The sequence below is a fragment of the Amphiprion ocellaris genome, chromosome 17 (genome assembly GCF_022539595.1).
Source record: "Amphiprion ocellaris isolate individual 3 ecotype Okinawa chromosome 17, ASM2253959v1, whole genome shotgun sequence".
Classification (NCBI taxonomy): domain Eukaryota; kingdom Metazoa; phylum Chordata; class Actinopteri; family Pomacentridae; genus Amphiprion; species Amphiprion ocellaris.
Window position 1 is genome coordinate 25,022,917 of NC_072782.1, and position 23,778 is coordinate 25,046,694.

A 23,778-nucleotide genomic window follows, 5' to 3' on the forward strand; every position below is an offset into this window, starting at 1 on the left:
GAAGCAGTATGAAAAAGGCACTCTTACCTGTGCTAAATATAGAGCATGCTAATCCTCATGGAGCAGCAGTGCAAATCAGCAGCTCACCTGTAACCCTAAACGGCTGAATTCCAGCCTATTAATATACTATAATATACTGAGTGCTCTGCAACAATCTCAGCTGTTGCAGCATGACTAATGTTATTGTTCCTTCAACAAGTACTCTAGGTCTGAATCATTAGTACAGATGAGGGTTACATTTCACCATCCATTTACCAATATCAGATGTCTGTCCAATGAAGCAGGATCAGAGGAACCAACGCTGGACCTTCACATTCAGTAATTTTCTAAATCAGTCAGTTACTGTATTTTTTATTCAAAGGACCTCAAAGAGGATAAAACAGTGCTGAAAATAGTTTGTTGGAAACTATTTTCAGCAATGGACTAATCCATGTTTGGTGTCCAACTAAATATTTGGGGCTAGTGGATTTTTCTTGAAAATGTTACCACAGCCACAGGTATTTTATTTTGCCCCACTCTGTGATGGAGGGAAAACACATGTCAAGAGTTTGTTTAAGTGGGTCAAAATGGATCAGCAATCCTATTGCACAATCAGTGTTAGATGCAGTCAAAGACTGCAGGACTCCAGGAAACTGTCATTGGTACTGGGTCAGAAATGTAAATATAATCATACCAACATAATTTAAACATCATTTGACCACTGTGCAAAAAAGGGAAGACACAGGCAAGAGGGGATGAGCATAAAGATAGACCTGTAAAACTCCATTTTTTTTCTTATAATATTTTCATTCTGTATTAATCTCAGGTCTATTAGTGAAGTATATGAACTTACTGCTAAAACTGAGTGGGAGGGTGACAGCTGTCTCCTAAGTATTGGTCCAACAGAGTTGGATTATGCATTGAGTAGACCTGTGTGATATAATGTCTGCTGTATTAAAGGGACATGTAAGTCCGATTTCAACAACAGGCTGCAGCCAGTCAGTTTTAAGATACTGTCAGTCTTCACAGGTTGTTGATGGAAATCAGTGGAACTACAGCCATTTTTTTTGTTGTTGGGAAAACACTGTTAGCATTTTTCAAACTACATCAGCTACCCTGAGGAAGGTGCCGCATTATTCTTTTCAGTTGCCTTTATATTTATTATTGTAATCTTTTACTGACACAAAAGAAGACAAACAAACATAAGACACTGCAAGAACTGCATGGCACCTGGTCATTTACAGGAACTTGATAACCATCAGCGTATGAAGACGGTCCAGTGAATGAGGTACCTGTGATTGTGTTTCTGTTTCACCCTCTCCACCCACCAGACGTCATCAAAGTTTGTCCATGCCCAGTCACTTGTCTGCTACTCTCACCTAACCTCCTTCCACTTCTCCAATGAGCTCATCTGTTTCGGCTCCCGTCATCACCCCTGCAGTATTAATAACGTTGGTTCACCATCCCTCACTTGCCAGATAGTCACCTAAACCTTTCTCTAGCCATTCCCTTGGATTTTTTTTTTACTTGGCTTATTTTTGTATCGTGTTTGATCCTGCCTGTTGTTGGACTTTGCTTTCCTCTGCTCCACATGTTCGTCTGCCCGCCTGATTCTTCAGCCTTGCAAGTCCATCTTTTGCAACTACACGTAAAGTTGCTTGCAATATTTACAGGTTTTTCTGTATCATGCTTTTGCGTTCTCTGAATTGAACTGTCCATATGACCTCATATTTAGTCCTACTGGTGTGTTAAGTGTCTCAGTGTGAAAGCCAAGTGGATCATAACTAAAACAATGGAAAATTTTTTCTACAATGCAGGACAAACTAAACCACTTGAGTGACAGTGACCTTGAACATCAAGGAATACTACATTTTTCATTCTCTGCCACCTTTTTGATTTTAGCAGTACACTGGTGTCACTGAGCTATTAGTTTCACCTCCACAGTTGCAACTCTGACCTTGGCAGACAAAATAAAACTAAACTAAACTGCCAAGTTTGAATGATACACAGCGGTGGGTCTGTGCGTATTAAGCAGCTTGAAAGACATTAACTTGCAGTGCTGACCTGGAGTCTCTTCATGGTCTGCGAATCCTGGTCAGCCTTGACCTTGCAGGCCACCAGCAGCTGGGCCGTGGAGGCCGCCACCTGCTTGGCTGACGAGATGAGCTTCTCCTCGCTGGCATGTCCCTGCACTGCAGAGTTGGCTGCTTCGCAAAGGTTGTTGGTTGCTGCGGCAACCATTCGAGCCTGAGGTGACAAAGTCATCAACAGTAAGACATTTAACCAATCCCCCCCCCAAAAAAATCTAAAAATAAAGCTTGAGGGAAGAGACTTACAGCTGAAATCAGCCCCTGAGACCACTGGCCATCATCTACAGCGTTGGCTGGGATTGCTCCCACCTGAAAACACAGGACAACTGACTCGGACTCATACTAGTTTCATTATGATGGTATGAATGTTGCGAAAACATTACTGGATAGCAAAAACATAAAATGCACAGAAAAAAATATAGGAAACATGATTTTTGTTTTTGCGGATGAGAATAACATAGATGGGCAAATTAAACTTTTGGGAGATTGTTGATCAAAATAACTCCTAAAATCTCTTGCAGGTGAAATATTCTTCTGCTTGGTTTATCCCTACGAGTGAAAGAAAGTTAAATAGGAAGACACACTGAGGAAGAACTTGAATTGGATAGGTTAGATAGAACAAATAGCTACAACTCTCATTTCTGCAGTGTTTTTTAAAAACAATTCAAAGGAAAGTACAATGAGAATAAACTTAACACCTGCACCTCTATGAGGATATGTAAAATAAATTCTTTGAGAGGCTTTAGTTTGCAAATTAAATGTCAAGTCGGTGATTCTAATCCAATACAACTTTTGTCAAAGTCAGTGAATATGTCTGTGTTTGTACACTGCCCTGGCTCTCTAGTCTGACTCACAGATTCCACCTTTATTTGACATCATGATGTGCAATATCCAAAACCAGGAAGATTTTTGTCCTCTTGGTAATAGGTTAGGCAGCAACTGGTGGAAAGAAAAGTGTGCTCCACGGGCATTTAACATTTGTTTGTGTAGGTCATATACGTTGCCTGCGGTATTCAGAATTAATAGAATTTGGAGATCTCCTAGAATACCCATCCTTGAGTTGAGTTCTGACGTACCTTCCCTTGAGCCACCAGTTCCCTCTGTGCAGCTGAGGCAGCTTTCACCAGAGCACTGGTGGCAGCTGCAATAGACTTAGCTGCCTCCAGAATCTGCTCCTCGAAGTTCAAGCTCTCATCTGCTTCCTGTTAACAAGAGGGGAAAACCAACAGGCAATAAACACACTGTGCTGTGATGAACTGTGGACGATGTCAAGACAAGATATTCAAACATAAAAGCCCTGGGCTTAAAATTCAACATGGCTGATCAACAGCATAGAAAATGCTGGTCTCTAGAATTTTTCTGTGCTGTTGATATGGCATGTTGAAAAGAAAAAAGAAAATGCCAACAGGGTAAGGTCTGTGGGACAGTCGTCATATATTGTGAGAGGTGCTGACAGCACAGAAGATGTGCAGCAGACACACTAAATGTGACCCTTTGGTGAGGTTAACAAGCTTAGTGTGAATGCTTGTGCTCTGTAAAAAGCCCTCTAACCTTGGGCTTGGTCCTTGGCCTCAGCTGCTCCAGTTTCTTGGCAGCAGCTTCAATAGCGGCTGCTGCTCCCAACAGCTCATTCTCTGCGATGACAGTGGGATCCTCAGGGTCCACCCACTCGGTGCCTGCAGGACACACAAATAACACTGGCTCAGTCTGGGCCTGAAACACTCCATTTCACACTCTCGCCCAGGACCCCCCACCCTCAAAAGAAAGCTGTGGCTGTGACATTTGCCATATATGCCTCCAAATGTTAAAATATCTTCCCCAGAGACATGAAGGAAGCAAACTCAGCTGTTTGCTTCAGTTAACTTTGAAAGACATATTAGTTTAACCACATACCACTAGTGACTCTACGAAGCAGATATTTTAATGCATTGGATACATTTCATCTGTATTTTTCTTTTTGGCTGTTCATCTCATTTTAGGGTTGGAGTTACAAGTTGTAATCTATTATTTAGACAGTGAAAACTGGCATTTTGTTGCCCTCTATGTAAACAAAGTGTGATGACACATAATGACAGAATCTTTGAGTTTTAGATATTTATGATGTTTGTAGAGAGCTAAACCTTAATAAACTGGATCTGGTATTACAGAAAGAATTCACACTACATAGGTGAATTTGATGCAGCATTTGGATTAGATCTAAAAAAAAAAAAAAATTCCGCTGAGCCCCATTTCTGCATATCAGTCACAGCACATTATGAGTGTCATCTGCTTCCCCAGCTGAATGAAGTACAACCTACAGTCCTGTAGGCAGCAGGATTCAGTTACGGCAAACATCACTCAAACTGGGGCAGAAAGACATGCATGTTTGATTTACAACTCCAGGGAGGACTTTGCATTCATGGAATCAGTTTGTGTTTACTGTTATTCTTACTTAAGAGCTGAGTGAAACTGTAGAACTCTAAGGGAGGTATCTGACTAATCTGGGTGGGTGGGTGATGGTTCCTAATCCAACTTCAAATTACTGTCAGAGCTTATTTGCATAAGACCTGCTGTCTGGAGCAGATAGTTTTTCAGACATGCAACAGTAAGTGCTGAAGGAGCGTCACCATCAAATGCAGTCACATCAGATCAATAAGGACACTGTTACCATTAAGTGTGAACTGAGATGTGAAAAAAATCCTGAGACATGCAGTTGTTGTTGTGCTTTCACTCTGCTGTTAGAGGTCAAAGGGGAAGATACCTTTCATGGCCTCAGCAGCCTGGATCAACTCAGTGACAGATCCTGCCACCCGCTTTGAGTAGCTGGCCAACTGTTGCTTCAGATCATTAGAGGGCTTCTGGATGATCTGTGGAAGGGAAAAAAAGTCACAACCTGTAATTCAACACTTTTTGCATTTATTTATACACAAAATGTTTGAGTTATTCAAATCGCAGTTTGTGCTGGCTAATGTTTCACTACACTGTTGTATTACAAACCCTGTGTTTCAAATTCTTTGACAGGGTGAGAAAAATATCTACATACAGTCATGGAAAAAAATTATTAGACCACCCTTGTTTTCTTCAATTTCTTGTTAATTTTTAATGCCAGGTACCACTAAAGGTATATTACCTGAAGAATACAATGAACACGACCAAAAATGCAGCTGATGATTAGATAATACTTCATGTCCCATTTGACATGCTTTAGCTTAACCGCTTATTCCGAGGTATATAACAGGCCATTTCATGTCATAAGCAGCACTGCACATGCAAAGGCCTAGAGTGGTTTCCTGCTTACATTCAAGCCGTAGCACAACTCAGAAGTTGTCAGCTCTCACATAATGCCTAAAATAAAAGAATTATATGAAGCCACAAAAGCAGCCATCTTGGAACTACTGGAAATTGGCCTGAGTGAGAGACAGATAGCAAAAAAACTGATGATCTCCAAGACAGCTGTTCATTACACCAAGAAATAACAAGCCCAACATGGTACTATCAAATTGCTAGCTGGTCGCGGCAGGAAACGTCTTTCTACCCCACCAGATGACCGTCACTCATCCCTTCCTGTGTCAGGAATCATCACCATATCTCCAGGGACCTTAAAAATGAGTGGGCACTGTGGAGAAATGTGACTTGTTTGGCAAGGACAGTTGGAAACCGACTTCTTGAAGATGGTCTGAAGTCACACAGAGCAGGAAGAAGCCCTTCATCAACCAAAGGCAGAGGAAAGCCTAGTTACTCTTTGCTGGGGATCATAAGGATTGGACTGTTGATGAATGGGCTAAGGTTCTCTTCAGGGATGAATCCAATTTTCAGTTGATGCCCACTCCAGTCAACTTACTGGTTAGGAGGAAGCCTGGAGAAGCTATAAACCAGACTGTCTGCCCCTACAGTAAAACATGATTGTGGATCAGTGATAATCTGGGGTTGTTTCAGTGTGAGTGGAACAGGGCAAATGCAGTTGTGTGAAGGGTGAATGAACCAGGTCGTGTACAGAGCTACTTTTGAAAACAGTCTTCTTCCATCAGCTGGAAAACTCTTTCCTGCCTCGAATGACTGGATTTTCCAACAAGACAATGCCCCTTGCCACACGGCAAGGGCAGTTAAAGCCTGGATGGAGAACCAGAACACTGGAACCATGTCTTGGCCTGCACAATCTCCAGATCTAAATCCAATTGAAAACCTGTGGAAAATCATCAAACACAAAATGGAGAACCACAAGTACAAAAACAAAGCAAATTTGTTTGAATTTGTGCAACAGGAATGGGCTGCTGTGACAGCAGAACAATGTCAGAAGCTGGTGGAGAGCAGCCAAGATGCATGGCTGCAGTCATCAGAAACAATGGTGATGCAATCAAGCACTAACTCCTGTGTGGATCATGTGACTAAAACAGAGAGAAAAGAAAACATGGAATGCCTACAAGCACTGTTTTTGGCAGTACAATGCCATAGCTATTGATGTAAGAACTCTATCCCCAACCAAGACAGATAGCCGTACTCCCTGAGTCTGGGTTCTGTTCAAGGTTTTTTTCCCCCCTCCCTGTTAAAAGAGGGGGTTTTCTGGGTTCCTTCCCACTGATGCCAACTGCTTGCTCATCTGGAATCCAAAGGCAACTTTGGATTGTTGAATTGTCTGTTCAAAATCTTTAAGGTCTCTACCTTATCTTATCTTTGTTTTCTTTGATCAGGACATGTCCTGTAACCTTAAACACCTACAGTTGATCCAAAATTCTGCAGCGAGAGTAATGATGGGAGTCAGCAAGAGAGATCACATTGAATTTAGCTCAATATGTGAAGTGCTATAAGGTGATATATATTGTGAATTGGCACTATATAAATAAAACTAAATTAAAAATAAATTAAAAATCAGGTCAGGATGCTTGTATGCTTGAGAGAATGCTGGTCATTTTCTTCAGCATTAATGGGGTTGTGTATCATCAATTTGTCCTCCATGATTCAACAGTGCCAAGTTCTCCCATCATCATAAGGTGTCTGAAGAAGACCATTCTGTGCAAACTAGCCAAACTGTGATACGATGACAGCTGGGTGCTCCAGAATGACAATGTGTTCACTCGCAGTGTGTTCGGTGTGCAAATTCTATTGGTCGCCACAATACAATTGTCACTCTCTACATGCCCCACTTACCAAACTAGCTGCCCCTCTCTTCCTCAAAATGAAATTCAACTTGAAGCTTAAGGTTTACGTTACTCATCTTTTTTCCTGAATTCTCTCTGATTCAGTTTGTAATCTCTACATTCAACAAAGAAATCTTTAACTGATTAGTACTGGCGCTACTCAAAGTCTGATCCTTGCATATCAGCGGGCATCCCAAGTTACTGAAAGTGCTGTTTTAGGCCACAGACACACAAATATACATGCACTATCCTAGCTGATCCTGACTTGAGTTAATGTGTGTACGCTGACTGGACGTAAGTAAGTGTAACAGAAGACATGGTGCCCCTTTACTTGCTAAACCTCCACGATGCTCTCTGCTTGGCAACATACAACTACAACCCTCCTCTCACAGCTACAGTAATTAACTGTAGGAAGCTCCACCTTATGTAACCAGGTACCACAGCCAATCTACAAAACTTAAAGTGTGTATTATCTAGCAAAATGTTGGCCCGATCATTAATATTAAACAAATACGAATCTGGCTTGGAAAAAAAAAGAGAGACTGTTTTTGATGTAAATATCATCCATGGAATAAATGCCATTTGGTGTGTGGAAAAAAAGAAGCATGAAAGTATAATTGTCAGACTTATTCATGTGTAAACACTGATGTGGTTTCATCAGCATACACATGCACTAATGTCAAGGGAGGAGGAGAGCAGTGACGTTCTAATAAAAAATGCTAAGTCCATGAATGACAATACTGACAGACTGGTTTTATGAGTTGGTGTTCAGATATAGTTGGGTTTAAGTTAGTGTCCTCAGACTGTCCTAGGTGGGCAGGCAGTTTTCAGGTTGGAGCGGTGTGTGACAGCTGCAGGGAATTAACACGGCTCAGCCCATACCCAGCTCAAGTTTATTCAGATGTGATGTCATGAGAAGATAGAGACAAGGACGTAACCGCACAGGAATGCCAACAGGGAGCTAAACCAATCCCACAGACAAACACAGAGACATCCGTGTACTGTAGACCAACAATCTGATGTTCAGACAATATGTGGAGAGAGCACATCATTACCTGAGCTCACCGTGTGAAACAGTATTAGACAGGGGTTTACATGACAAATGGGTTGTGTCACACAAAAACAACTCCATGCATCAGTTCTAGAAAAGGTTCTTTCATCTGTGAGATAACAAGTTTTAAAGGTTCAATGTGCCATGTGTCCATTTCATGGAAATGTATCAATATCAATGCTGTATTTTCTACAGAGATCCAGGACCAGAGACTGGGTGTGGTTGATGTTCTCCAACTGTCAGAGCATGGACCACGGGTTCAGATCACATCTGCAAAAGTGTTGCATCCAGCACCCCACTGGACTTTTCACATTGAAATATTTGCACATATTTAAATTTTTTGAGGCTCAGAAAATATAACTAAATACAAAGCATAAAGTGTCTTTAAACAGCATTTAAAATTTAACTATTTGATTTAGCAGACTAATATGCTCTGAATCAGGCAGTTCAAGAACACCGTGCAAATGCACCTGCCTGAGCAGTGACCAAAACAACACATGAACAGCAGTGGAGACCAACACACAGATGTAAAATGATCTTCCCCTCCTCAAATGGTCAGAACAGAGAGACAGTCAGCTGACAGAGTGACTGCATGGGGGCATCCAATACAGTTTAATGATACATAACCTCTGGTAAATTACCCAGTAAGCATATGTTCACCCACCTATAGCTAAGTCAGATTCTATCAGTCTTAACCTGCGAAAATGACTAATCCTTTAATAAAAAGCCTTTTTTTAAAAAAAAGACAAAAACCATCCTCTTGTCTGTTAGCAGAGATCACCTGACAGCTACTAACATGCTGCCGATGGTATTCTACAGGATTGTTGCGGTATAAAGTACTCGGTGAAGCATTCAAATAATGCATCCCCACACTTGTGCAGGTCAGAAACGCAGTGTACTGACCGGCTTGCACCCACATTAGTGAGCCACAAGTTTAAATGAATAACAATAAACCAGTTGAAAAAAGGAAAAAAAGATAACAAAACAGATAATCAAACACATGACAGCTATATCAGATATTCAAAGGAAAAGTTAATAAGAAGGCAGTCGTCATGCTGTGAACCCAGATCAAGTTCAAGATCAAAACCTTTCTGGAATCAAATGGAAAATTATATTGACTTTAGCAAGTCAGAGGTTACACACATGAAAATATTTTGAGACAGTGGAGGTTCTCTTTCTTTCTTTTTAGTAGGACCTACAGTGCCACTAAAGACGGCACTCTCATCTTGCTTAAGTGACACTAGATACAAACAGATATCAACAGTTACACACAGCTGTCGGACTGGGCAGGGCATTTGTCTGAAAGTGTGCATGTGTCAAAGTGTGTTATTGGAAAAAAAATGAATTTGGAAAAAGCTATGTCTGGATTTTACCATACCCACCAACAGATCCTTTTATCAGTCATTTTAAAGGCGTATTTCAAAGCTTTATTTTAACAACACTATCACAGTGACCAGCAGGAAAGTCATATGAAATTAGTTATTTCATCTGTTTTAAATGATGGCTTATGCCTGACTCTTAAGAGTTGCCTGGAATAGTGCAGGTCAACTTCTCACAGTAGACTAATCTCAACTCCTCCAGGTAGGAATACTGTGATGAAAAGGGGTTTTTAATATCATTGCATTCATTTTCTTTCTTCTAGCTCTGCATTTATGAGAGAACCCAGCTATCTGCCAAGCGGTTATGTGAGGCCAACCCAGTAGAGCTAAAAATATTGGCATTAGCCATGCAGTAGGCATGGACAATATAATTTTTTTGACAATCATTTATCTAAAAAAACTAAAGAAAATTTTAAAAAAAAGAATCTTTCATGTCAAAGTGAAAACTGATTTCTATGAAGAAATGTCAATTAATTAAAAGCACAAAAGGGAAAATAAGTATTTTTAGCATAAATTGACTCACTTAATTCAACACAGGTGCAACCAAATTGTGCTAGAAGTCACAAAATTTGTGAAATGGAGATCATCTGAGTGCAGTGAATGTGTCCCGGTGATTCTAGTATAAAGACATCCATATGTGGAAAGTCCAGTTGCTGACAAATCAGTATTCCTGGTTATAACTACACTATACGGACAAGAGAATACTTTAAGCAACTATGTGAAAAGGATATTAAAAAGGCAAGAAAACTTCAAGTCACTGATGATCATCTGTCTCACAACAAGAGGGTCTTTGTGTGTAGTTTGCATGTGTTTCCTCCAGGACCTTAGGTTTCTCCCACCATGAAAAACATTCTAGGTTAATTCTCTGAAGGGGAACTGAACAAGACGCTTGCTTAGACCTGGAGATTGTCCCTGCATCCCACATAGTGCCTGTCCACTGCTTCTAATACTTTAATTGCAGCAAACTAATTTACCGATGAGGATTAGTTAATGATAACTTAAGTAATGATGTCTTACCACCAGTACGTGCTCCAGCAGTCCCAGATATCCAGTAGCGCATTCATTGCCATAGCGTAGAGCTCTCATCTGGACGTCCTTGCTGACCTCAGGGTGGTAGGCAGCTTCCTGAAAGGCAAACAGAGAGAAACCAATAAGAGAACCAAGCACTGCATCAGAAACAGCCCATTATATCTGTTAAAAACGCAATGTTTGTAATGTCAACAACAGGAAATAATTTGGTGTTCCATAAAAAGTTTCAATTAGTGAATGGTATACTTGACTTGAACAAGTACAGACTAAAAGTTGGGTAGGGACAACCTGATTGATACTTGAGAACATTGTTCCAAAGTAACTCTTTACAAAGTAAAAATGGGAAAGAAAACGTCAAAAATTCAAGCAAAGTGGTACACATGGTTTATTTAGATTGAACCCTGCATCATCTTTGTAGTTCCACTTGTCTGATTGTGACCAAGAGACACAGCAACACATTTATGTCATGATTACTGACATAAATCTCCTGTGTACCTTGCAGGAATGCAGCATGTCAGCAATTGCCCTTCTGCTGAGGTTGGCCGTGGCAATGATATCTTCCTGACGACAAGAGTTCCCAGCAGCCACTGCCTTTGCTGTTGCCATAGTGATTCCTTTAGTCATGCGAATGAACTCCTCGGGTGTGGTTGTCTTTGGTGGTGGGTCAGAACTGCTGAATGCCTGTGTAACGAAACCAGGGGCTATTATTGAGATACTAAACATGCAAAAAGCATTTTTTTAGTAATTTTTTATCAAACAACCAGGCGAATATGATGCTACAACATAGTTTCAGAGTTCTATTTGAATCCTTGGAATGGGCATATACTACCAGATAAAGTAAGTAAGTAAATATTTATTACAATTTTGACAAAAAAATAACTCACAGCCAGCTCCTGTTTGATGTGTTCAATGGTGGCCTCTAAAGCTCTGGTTCCTTTTGTGGCTTCATCCTCCACTGCCTTCACAGTCTTCAGGAGGGATGTTACGTTGGTCACCATCACCTATAGCAGCCAGGTCACATTAAACTGATACAGCTTTCTTCAACAGATATCACAAACACATCTTAATTGTACTTCGTTGACTACACTTCTAGATGAAGTGATAGTAGTATGTCATCTACTGAAATACTGTAGTTACAATGTCTGTTAGTATAGCTGAGTGAGTGAGTAAGCAAGTGAGTGAGTCCTTCACAAGGGCTAAAAACAGCAGCTAAACTGCAACTTCAGGGTTTGAACATCACCCTCAAAATAGGCAGGTCTCATATGATTGTGTGTATGTTTTCATGTTTGTTTTATTTATTCTTACTTTAGCAGAATTCTTAAGCTGCAGCATGCTGGGGTCATCATGAGGTTTGCCTGCAGCTGCCTTGGTGGTGCTAATGAGGTTCCCCAGAGCTTTGGCCACGTCCTTCACTGCATTGATCAAGACCACCTGTAGAAAGCAGAGCACATTGCATTACTGTTTAACTTGCCTTCACCAAACTCCCTCAGTGAATTGATTATATATGGACCCATAAAGAAGCAATTGTGTACCAGTTCAGGAGCTGGCACATATGCAACAAGTTTTCTGACAGACAGGTTATCTGTTCATACCTGGGTCTCTGGGTCTTCAGAACCCAGGCTGGCAGCTCCCAGTTTGACCACATCTGCCAGTTTGGTAATGGTAGACACTGAGGATTGGGCAGCCTGGGCCAGTTTCTCCTGACTGGCTCCAGCGCCAGACACCAACAGTTTGGTGTCCTCCACCAAAGCCTTGGCTGTCTTTAGGATGCACTCCCTGAAGAAGGAAGATCACAAAGTCACTAGCACTCAGGCAAAACATGAGCAATGGGTGTCTGTGTGAAATAAATTGTGTTTACATGCACACTAGTATCCTGGTTTTGACATTCAATATTCAGGATATGAGAAATATGGCTATTCAGACCTCTTTGCACATGAGACTATATAGGATTCTGGTCACCTGTGTGCAGTCGTCTCGTACTCACAACGGTCTGCACCAACAAAGAAGGTTCAGAAACCTGGATAAAGGTGCTGTAAAGTGCTGGTTTCTATCGAGGCAACTGCAGGTTTAATTTTGGGCTTTTAGGGTTACAACAGTGGTTCACTTCTTACTGGGGAACAACACCATGGTAACTAATGCTGCACACCTAATATGCTGCGGATATGCTTGAGATTACAGATCAACACATATAAAAACACTGTCTACTGACCAGTTATTCCTTTTGAATATGCATCACTATTTGCAGAAGATCTCAGGGAGCTTGGTGCACACCCACAAGAATGAGTGACAGATTAACATCCTTTCCATGACCACAGGATATGTCTTTCGACATGATTGTTTAAGAAATGAGAAGCTACTCACTGCATCAACTAGGGTTAAATAAGTTGTTGCAGCTGAAATGTATTCATCACTGCAGTAATTATCCAATGGAAGGCTCTTAGCTATTTGCTTAGTTAAATCCAGGTAGTGACTTGTTTTTTGGCGAGGCAGTGTAGTTTTAAACTCTTCTTTTACTAGTTTAGGATTGCAGCTTTATGTTCCTGTGATAAACATGTGTCTATAAACTTATTAGATTTGTGATTAGTCATCTTACGCCCATCATTTTATGAGAACACACTCAGTTAGATTCAGATCCTGAGTTGATTGATGGAGTTTATCATCAGCTTTGTGTGACTGTTAAGTGTGACTGCAATTGTTAGGTTTAGGAAAGGTAGATAACAAATAGCCTGATTATGTTGAACATGCTTCACAGTACAGGCACCTGGCAGCATTTCCAGGTTCCTCAAAACCAGGTTAAGATCTTTCCCAGGTTTCTAAAACCAGGATAAGATGCTACATACGATAATCCAAAAACTTGATAATGACTAGGATACTAATGTGTCTGCAAACATAACCAGTAACAATTTTTTCTGCTGCGGTATCTTCTAGAGTAGGTCTCTGTAGCATTTAATACCTGTGGTCAGCGAAAGTCTCTGTGTTCTCTCGGTTTAGAGTACCAGCAGTGGCAAACATAATGGTGGTGTCAAGGTCTGCAATGATTCCGGACACAGCGCTGGCTGCTGTGATACAGGCCTGGGTGCCACGGTTACCTGCCTGCAGGGACGCCAACACATGGGATACCTGAAAGAAGAAAACAAATCTGTAATGGGTGGAAGTTGGAGTTACTGTGCATATTTCGTGGAAACAAAGTGTTCAAAGTAATCAAAACCATATATAAATTCATAACAAAACATCATGAATGGTCTATTTCTACAAATTTTACTTGAAGTAGAAGAAAATGTGAAATCTCTATGCTACGGATTCAATAATTGTCCAAAAGTAATGTAAGAAGGAATGAAGCGATTGGTTGTGGTCTGACCTTCTCGGAGACTTTGCGGGCGCTTTCAATCAGCTCTTTCTTGGTAAAGGAATCATTGGGACTACACTGCAGAGCTCCTGCTTTGGTCACCAGACCTGTGCAGGTGAAACCCAACTCACCCACCTGCTTCTTAATGTGAGAACCAATCTAGAAACAAAGAGAAAAATGTGATCAACAGCATGAGAACTACAGAAAGTGTAGCTGGCATGTACTGTTATGTAACTCTCAAAGGGCAAGGGGCAGATGTATGGGTTCATTTACTTCATCATTTTCTGCAGTCATGGCTGCATATTTGGCCTCATCTGCCAGATTTCCAAACTCATTGGTCAGCTGATTGGCCAGTCCTCCAAGATCATCTGGGTTGGTGTTGGACTTGGTCACCTGAAGAGAGGTAAGAAATACATTAGCTGTGGTAGTTAGTTTCGCAATAACTATTGCATCTATCTTCATCTTTATGCTTAAGTCCGATACTTCTATAATGAAAGCTGAGAAATATTGCATGCAATAGTGAACTTGTGAAGTCATTATTGGTCATGACACACTAGTCAGTCCTGGTCCAACATGTAATTTACACAAGTGTGGTGTAAAAAACATTGAACATGCACAGTGTGAATACTGGATTTTCAGTGATGTAAGCGACTTTGTACATCCAGTTGTTAAACTTTTGAAAATAAACATATGTACAGATTTTGGACTCTTTAACAACAGATTAGACATTGGTATATTTCTAAAAAAAAAAAAAAAAAACTAATCACGTTACTGAGCTTGTTTATGGATAAAACAAAATATCACACTTTAAACAAAATGTAAAACTTTGGCCTGTGAAATTAGGAAAACATCACACTGTCTTACCATCTCCTGCACAGTGACAGCAATGGCTTTGGCTGTCTTAACCATGGTGGTTTGATAGTCCACAAACGTGCCTTCAGGTTCAAGTGCGGGTGTGTCTTCCATTTTATTGATGGCATCATTGATGGAGTCCACCATGCCACCCACAGCACCTGCTGCACTAGCGGCCTCAGCCAGTGTGGCACCGAGGTCATCTACTGCTTCTTTCATCATCTGCACTGACTCCTCCAAAGCCTCCTGCATGTGTGACGCCTGGAGAGTGGAAATACAGTTGGAATGTTAGGAAAGTGTCGAAACGAACAATGCATCTCAGCTTGCTGTGTATTTCACTGCATAGCTGCAGACTGAGTGTCCATGCTGACTGCTGTCAATGAAAGTGCCTACAATGGGCACTTGAACGCCAGAACGGGACCATGGCACAATAGAAGAAGGAGGCCTGGTCTGACTTGGTGCAAATGAATTGCCAGTGTATCGAGGTTGAACACAAAGGGAAGCATGCTGCAAAGATACTGTGTGAAGTGAAAGCAACAAGTGCATGTCAGTCTTGTAAAAACTATAGGCTACTTGTGTAACTCCAGTTCTCAGAGTAGCATGAGTGAGATGTCTCTCTATGGGATACGCCCCCTGCGTATGCCTCAGAAGCATTTATCCCATTACGCCAATCCTCATTGGCTGGTGATGGCAACACCTGCATCAGGTGGAGCCACCTACCCTTAAGTGGCCTGCGCTACCATGTAGCATCACTCAAACACCTCTTTTTGCTTTGTGTGGCATATCTTAACTTTGTACGTGCTAGCTCGTTAATTGTTTACGGATTGGAGTTACCTTTGCTATTGCTCCGTCGCTGAACGCTAGCTGCCATACCTGCGACTGTCCAGCCTTCACCATACCCACTAAAGTTAGGCTTTTTACACGCTTTATCACAGCAGCTAACACCATTTTGGTTAATTAGTACGCCAGCTCATTCACAGTGACCCTTGTTCAGCTCCCTAGCTAATTAAGATGGACGCTCATGCTTCTTACACCAGAGGAGACAGAGACTCTGAGGCCCGGCTGTGACTGGGACAACAAAATATCGAGCTGCAACTCACAGCTCCTGTCGGGACAGTTTCCCCTGCACAGGGATATGCTGTCCCAGGCGGGGGGAGCAATATTTCACCCAAACCTGGAGCACCTGGCCCTATTGGCCTGGCCCATGAGTGGTGCAATTTAAACACTACAGGGCTCCCTCAGAGTGTGTACTACTCAGAGTTTTCCTGAGTATGAAAGCAATCCAGTAATCAATTTCCTCTGCACATCACCATACAAATATGTCTGTACACTTGATATTTCATCCTACTGTTCCTACCACCTGTTGCATCATCAGTACAGATGACTACCTGAAAAAGCAGTAACTGTCCAGGCATTGATCCTTCCAGGATATATTCATAAGGATGTGTGTTGGTCTGCTTTCTTTACTAGATATCCAGAGAAAATAGATGAAAAGTGGCAGCTTTAGTACCTTAGGGTTTCCTCCTGCTTCCTTGGCAGTGTAGAGCATCTGTAGGGCTGACTCTGTCAGGGTCTTGGTCTGGTCTAAGACAGCCATCTGCTGTTGGCTGCTGAGGATTTTGGATGCTGTGCCAATGGCTGCCATTATCAAGGGCTCAAAGTAACTAGCCATCTGAGATACCTATTCAAGTGTGTGGAGAACAAATCAGACACGACAAGTTTAAAACACAGATTTTGAAATAAAAGGAACATGTGAGATTTGTACAATTTTAATCCTAGTCAGCATTTAGAAGACCTACACTCAACAGACAGTCAACATTCATATTACACTGTGTCACCCCTGTGGAGGTGTTTTCCTGGGTTTTACCTTGTGTCCCAGCTGGGAAGCCTCAGATCGAGCAGCCACAGCCACAGGATCAATCAAGTTACTGATCTCATGGACAGAGGCAGCCATTTGCTCATGGAGAGTCTATAACATACACACATAGACAGCAAGTTGAATTGATAAGGCTTTATAAAAAAAAAAAAAAAAAAAAAAGCATAAATTGTAATTCACTCTTGACATAGAGTTCTAACATTTTCTTTCATCATTTGTTGCCTGAATACTACAGGGAACACAAAAGGTCACAGTTAATGTTGTATGGCTCATTTTAAAATTGCAGAATGTTTTACTTCACCTCACAATAATGTTTGCACTTACTTGGTCCTCTAGGAACAGCTGAAGTTATTTATGACACAGTATCATGCATTAGAGTAGTGCCGCTGGCTGTGACTTCAGCAAGGCACTGCATCCTCAGCTGTGGCTGCTCAGTCACAAGTCTGCACTATTGTTTTTCACTGTGAAGCACTTTGGTCACCCTTTGGGCTGTTGTAAAGGGCTATAGAAATACACTTTGACTGATTGATTGATTGATCTTGACTGTGCTACATCTACAATGTAACATGGAGGGTTTGTGGATTTCAAAGTTTACTGGGGAGAGCTCACAAAGCTTCTTCCATGGAGTCATTTTCCCTCTAAACATTTTACATGTATAGCTGTTAGAGACTCAAAGACTCAAAATTGAAATTGTTAATAGTGTCAGTCACAAAAACCAGTAACAAATACACGAGAGGATTAAAACAAAAATTTTTGACACATTTGCAGTGTGCAGTACAGTGTATTTACTATGAATAGTACTAAGTTGTATGTAAATTTAGTGTCCAACTGCGGATCAACAAACAATGTGGAAGGCTTCATGAGCAGTTTAAAACTTGCATCAATGAAAAATCTGTGAAACGCTAAAGTCATACTGAGTGCTTACCTCCATGGAGATGTCCTCTCGTGGTGTTAGCTGTTGGCTTATGGCAGCCAGAGAGGCCTGATCAACTTCACGGATACAGCTATTGAGCACCTCAATAGCATCATCACATTCCCTCTGGCCAGGAGCTTTTTCTCTGCACACACACACACACACACATTAAATAGGGGGTGAATAAAGGGATTTGTGGCTGTCATGCCAAATTACTAAATATGTAATGTGGTGCTTTGAGATTCTTAGAACATGCTTGAGCTTTCAAAATTAGCTCCATTTACACACACTCATAGACCAATGGATTCCCTGAAAGGTGGTGATCTCACCTGTGGGAACAGCAACACTACAGCAGGAACAAACCGCTGTTCCTCACTCATGATGTTAACCAAACTACAGACCTCACCTGTTCTTAGATTATCACAGAAATGAATTGTATATTCATATACAAATGATCTGACCCAATCCCAAAGACAGTCAAGAAATTCTCTTCTTCTCCAATTCTTCTTCTTTTTACCCGAATTTATAACAGTCTAACAGAAATGCATGTGGAAGGCGGGGTGAAGAGGATGTTACAGTTTGGCCTATCATCAGCTTTCAGCGGTTCTTCAAAGAAAAACTTTCCACGGTGATGATGACATAAAAAAAAACTATGTAGAAATGCTGTGGAAATCTACATATTATTATTGCACTAAAACTATATCATAAAGTCGTCATAATTTTTATTATTTTGCTTTTTTGTAAACAGTTTTTTTCATCATGCATACCCATAAAATGAAATATAAAAGGGGAGGAGGGAGCAGTAGCAGAGTTTACCTCATGTTCGTGATGAGTTTCTTGATGGAGTCGGACACTGTCCTGGAGTGTCCAGCTAGCACTGACCACTTGGGGGGGTCTTTGGGGTTAACAGCCAGAGAGCGGGCAGTTTGGATCAGGCCGGTTGAGCTCTCCAGCATCATCTTTGCTGCGGCCAGAATGGGCTCCATGGCTGCATGACCCTGAGGACGGTGAATACAGATCAGGATGAAAATGACTCTGCAGAAATTGGCATTACAGAAACATGGAAAAAAAAATATCACACGAGATTTTAACCTCATGGGTACTGGTGACCTCCAGGTATAAACCCTTAAGAGTGTTTTCCTCTTACTTACTGATTCACCTGCATGGAACATGTCAGCAATAAAACACAAGTTAATTCTAATAGAACTACTTTCTGTAATTCACAATAACACAACTTGCCATATCAACGTCACTTTTCAGTGTTGACATATGGACATACCTCCGGGCTGATTTGAGCAGGAATGCTGGCAAATTCTGGGTTGGAGGCAAAGGCGGTGAGGTTGTCCACAGCTTCTATCAGAGGACCAGTGGCAGCCTTACACTTCTCTCTGTTCTCCTGGTTAAAGGCTCCATCTAAAGCCTGTGCAGAGGACATGGCATCAATCAGGACTTTCTGGGAGACCACACCCTAGACTTCTAGAACAGTGCTTTTGTTGCCTTCCTCCCACGGCTTTGTAGTATAGCAGTCCTGTGCATCGACTGATGACATTCTAATAGGGTCCCAGGTTAAAAATTAGCTTAAAAGGTTCAGTTTAACCGCTTCAACCGCCTCTTCTGGTACATTATCTGGACGGCTACTTGAGCTGTGTGGCAACTAGATTAAACACAATTATATTTAGTGAAAAACAAAATAAAAACACAGAACTAATTATTGACTGTGCTTTGAACTAGTGTAAATACTTGGCATACATAAAGTAGTAAGTTTTCAGTATACCCTCGCTTTCCAGGACCCCTAGACTGTTGCCTGCTTTGTAATCTGGTCCTCAATTAGAACTAGGAATAAATGGTGTAGTTTACAAAGAAAAATATATTCTATTCAATGAAGTGACAATGTATTGTTTATTACACCGTCCAAACTTCTGCACTTGAAGAGATCTTTACAATGTGTGTATCCTTGTTAGCCAAGGGTGTATACTTTCCAATTTGGGTCATGGATTGCAAAATATCCTTAGCCCAAGTCTAACCAGCTGCAATGTAATGTGGGGGTAGTTCTTTCTGATGACTCAGAAACTATGGCAGAGGAGTTTGCACTGATGAATACTGCTGGCAAATCAAGCTCTTGCATCTTCTACAACTAGTGTACAGCTTTAAACACACTGTAATCAAGCAGCGAATACTAATTGAGTTTTTAGGGCAAGAAAAGGTTAAGAATTGTGAGATTCATTCATTCAAAGTTCAGAATCATCATTTATGCAAATGATTATGCCTAACAAGGCATCTGCTATCAGGAATAAACAGACTCTTGAAGGCACATCAGACGGTTGTTAACGTTCCAAATAAAAAAAGAATACATACATTTTTTTTTATGCATTTTGCCATGAAACCCTAAAGTTTTTAATATGCCGTACACTGGTTTACCTGGTATACCATTTTGCAGTGGGGGATTTTTCCAGTTTGCTCAGCTTACAGAATCCTTTGGCTCAGCTATGAGTCAAATCAGTCAAGATTTTTTTTACATACTTGGCAGAGTTCCCTATCAAATCCCTTTCCAGACTCAAATGTTTCCACAACTATTTTCTTGGAATGATGAGATGTAACACATGTAGCAATGTACTTGCTTTTTCCATGTGATTGTATATTTTTTTTAATATAATTTCTTACATTCTTTTTTAAATTATGAAAATTAGTACAAAATGTTAATTCTATGTTGTCTTATTCGTAGGTATTGTAGGTATTATTTGTCAAATGACCCATCAGCTTCTATGGAATGTACTTATTTTTTCACATTACTGTACTTCTGTAACTTTTCATGTACACAACTGACAACAACTGAGAGAAGAGTGTACTCAAAAGTGTACATAACTGTATAGTTCATCATGTCCCTGCATTCTCTATGACTGTGGGCTTCTCACTTCTTACCATTCAAGCCAGCTACACATTTTTACCTTTACACTGGGCCCAACACTACCTGTACTAACTACTTAGTTTAAAGTATACTCTAACCTTTCAGGTTATCCCCAGGCAAAGAAATACAAACCAGACATTTTCTTTCACTCAGCACAGATTATTTGTTTTCCATTTAATTGATGATGAATTTGGAATGACTTGTACTACCAACCTTTATGGATTTGACCAGGTTGGCAGTGGTGTTGGCCACCTCTTTGGCTGATTGGACAAACTGCCTCTTGGCAACAGGGTTTGGAGTTTTGGAGGAGGCCAGGCGGCAGGCGTTACACAGTGCAGACGTGTGTTTGGCCACAATGGTAGCAGCTGAAAGAACCTAGATAGGGAGACAGCACGGATGTGTTCCACCACATTAACACTCGCTGACTTGACAAAGACGACTCGTTAAATGATCACTAGTGCGAAGTTGTAGTGAGGTATTCATGTACCTGGGACTGGGTACATGCAGGGTCCACAAGGTTCTGGCAGGCCATCTGAATAGACTGATTAGCCCGAGCAAACTGAGCTGGGTCCACCAGGCCCTTCTGGCCAGCTGAACTGTTGGGATCTGATACTCCCACCAGATAGGCAGCCTGGAGACATCATCAGCAGATCACTGGTCAGTTGCATGCATTGCAAACACAACTAAAACATCCATCTTACCAGGGTACTCCACTTGTCTCTGAGCTGGTGTTTGAGTGGATAAAGAATATGGCAAAAATAAAGTACCCGTCAGTGAGGATTTTACCTGTGTAGCTGCTTCAGTGAGACCACACAGGGCTTTGGAGCCACCACTGACTGAATCACCAAACTCAGGCAGATTTGAGTTCTTGGCATTGTGGGAAATGCCAGCCATGGACTCACCAAGGATCTGCCCACAGACAAGACAAGGCAAGATTGATTAAGATGAGAATAACCCTGAAGAAAATTATTTTTGCCTCACTAAAGCAAAATGACATGACATGAGAAACGCAATGCTTGCAGTTTAGTTGAAAGAAGATCTTCATTGTGTTGTTTTTCTGATGACTAATTCACTGAGAAAACTGGAGTGACAAAAAGTCAAAAGCAAAACATTAACTATCGGATTTGTTTCTTGGATTTTATTGAAGAGGTGTAGCAACATGGCAGCAGGATTGATACTCCCAGTTCTGTTTTCTAAGTGAGAGAGGGATAATTTACGCAGGTGGGAACAACAGTAGCAACTTCATTTCTGATGTGTTGCTGTGATCTTATGTAGCAAACCTAACACAGCAAACAGCTGAGATGCTGTGGACAGATTCCTAGTTTCTAAAGTGAAATCATTGGAAACAACCAGTAGGCAGCAAGTGTTTTTTTTCCTGGTGTAAAAGTGAAATTTGTTAATTAAATGTGACATTAATACTATCTGCAATAATACTGCAAACATGGAATTTATCTAGTCACTTCAATAATTAAAGGCAGTACATATAACAACGAAAACACATTTTTTGTAAGCCAACAAGTTACTCTAGATACTTTAGTTGCAAATTATGTATTTTTTTTTTTAATTTTAGGCAGGAATGCCTATGTTTCCTGACCATGAAATAAATGCACTTGTGGTGCGAGGCAATTAAAAAAAATTATCTAATTTATTAGAGGCTTTGTAATTAATTACAAGTGACATTTTTGCCAAATAGCAATACGTGACACAATAAGCAGTTTTTCAACTCAAATAAATTTTGGTTGGTGACTGAATTGATGAATAGACATATGTGAACTTAACAAAAATGTTTGTTGCATTATCTGTGCATTTTTCATCTGTCTACTACATTCACAGATTACTGCAAACTCAAAGTCCAATTACAGGATTATACTATTTAACATTTTAAGATTTTTTGTAAACTCAAGCACTTTCAGTGCCTTAAAACGTGGTCTATTGTGGGCTGGCGACACTAGTGGCCCACTACAGTGCGTCCTGTGCAACTTCTTCCAGGTTGGCTAACAGATTTTAGGTACATTACCGCCACCCACCGGGGCGAGTGTGCATCAGTGCCAGTGGTGTGCCAGAAATTAGGGAACTGAGAAAGATGCCCTTAAATGTGTTATTTTTTCAACGCCTTTATTTTCTCTGTAATTAATTAATTGAAATTAACATGTTAAAGTCCCAGCCCCAATATGGACACAACACTTTATAAAAACAAACAAGAAACTCCAAACAGACCTATACATTTGGGATGATGTATTATTGTTGTTTTGGACTTGATAGTTCTTCACAGATGTGGGTTTGTTTTCCTAAAATTCAATATAATAGTGGCTTCGCTGAAATTACCAAAAGGTACAGAAGTCACACAAACGCACTGTATTGGTGAGTCACACGTGTCAGTTTGACACGTGACTCACCAATACAATGAAGGTGAATGGTTTAGTTTGAGGTACAACATTAAAAAAGGACAGCCTACCCTCACAGAACACCTTGTGTATAGTTTTCATTTAAACTGCTACTACTGCTAAAGTCACAGGACCTGATTCAACTGTCGGTAATATCCCATTTTAATCCTTGCATACAGAGGAAGTAAACTTTGATTGCTTTTTCACAGCAATAAATGCTTCATGTGGAGAAGAAAGCTAACAAATGAAAGGAGGGTGATGAAACCAAATCCACAGCAGAGGAGCAGCAGTGATGTGTGTCCTACCTTTGAGTTCTCCATTACACTGTCGATGCAGTCAAAGTATGACAGGTCATTAACTGCTTCAGTCGGGTTCTCCAGCATCCCCCTCACTGACTGCACACAGAGACAACACATTCACAGCACATGTATGAAAAGTAAACCCACACACACATTGCTCCTGTAAATCTCACAGTGGGATCATGGTTGTTACCTCCAGCTCTCTGAGAGCATTATCACATTCTTTCTGACCCGGAGCCTGCTGTGTGCACATGGTGATGAGCTGGTTGATACTGTCTGTAACTGCCCTGCAAACAGAAAGGCTCAGGAATGTAAAAGGCAGCCAAGTGGGAAAAGTCAGCTGGCAAAAATAAGAGAAGGAGAAATGTTTCTTACCGAGCAGCGGCTGCTAGCTGGTTCTTTAGGTTGGGAGAGCTGGGATCAGTGGAGAGGGCTTTGGCTGCCAGGAGCAGCTTACTTGATGACATGGAGATGGTCTTCAGGTTGGACACCACCTGTGTCTGGTCCTCTTTAGACTGGAGGAGAGGAGGAAGACAGTATGCAGAGAATGTCAGAAGGTTT

General features: G+C 41.0%; 1 protein-coding gene across 1 annotated transcript in view; it reads right to left on the minus strand.

The window, feature by feature from the left end:
* Positions 1–23,778, minus strand: part of tln1 (talin 1) — a 79,461-nt gene that overhangs the window by 7,869 nt on the left and 47,814 nt on the right. Inside the window, exons 31-55 of the mRNA XM_023273066.3 lie at positions 23,593–23,732; positions 23,411–23,504; positions 23,224–23,313; positions 21,321–21,443; positions 21,022–21,165; positions 20,748–20,909; positions 18,909–19,049; positions 18,446–18,627; positions 17,642–17,774; positions 16,708–16,809; positions 16,351–16,521; positions 14,853–15,101; positions 14,262–14,381; positions 14,001–14,147; positions 13,596–13,762; positions 12,235–12,418; positions 11,948–12,073; positions 11,527–11,643; positions 11,138–11,323; positions 10,631–10,738; positions 4,810–4,915; positions 3,621–3,745; positions 3,146–3,271; positions 2,316–2,378; positions 2,044–2,226 (exon numbers count right to left, since the gene is read on the minus strand). Coding sequence (XP_023128834.1) covers positions 2,044–2,226; positions 2,316–2,378; positions 3,146–3,271; positions 3,621–3,745; positions 4,810–4,915; positions 10,631–10,738; positions 11,138–11,323; positions 11,527–11,643; positions 11,948–12,073; positions 12,235–12,418; positions 13,596–13,762; positions 14,001–14,147; positions 14,262–14,381; positions 14,853–15,101; positions 16,351–16,521; positions 16,708–16,809; positions 17,642–17,774; positions 18,446–18,627; positions 18,909–19,049; positions 20,748–20,909; positions 21,022–21,165; positions 21,321–21,443; positions 23,224–23,313; positions 23,411–23,504; positions 23,593–23,732 — 3,489 coding nt within the window. The remainder of the gene's footprint in view (positions 1–2,043; positions 2,227–2,315; positions 2,379–3,145; positions 3,272–3,620; positions 3,746–4,809; positions 4,916–10,630; positions 10,739–11,137; positions 11,324–11,526; positions 11,644–11,947; positions 12,074–12,234; positions 12,419–13,595; positions 13,763–14,000; positions 14,148–14,261; positions 14,382–14,852; positions 15,102–16,350; positions 16,522–16,707; positions 16,810–17,641; positions 17,775–18,445; positions 18,628–18,908; positions 19,050–20,747; positions 20,910–21,021; positions 21,166–21,320; positions 21,444–23,223; positions 23,314–23,410; positions 23,505–23,592; positions 23,733–23,778) is intronic.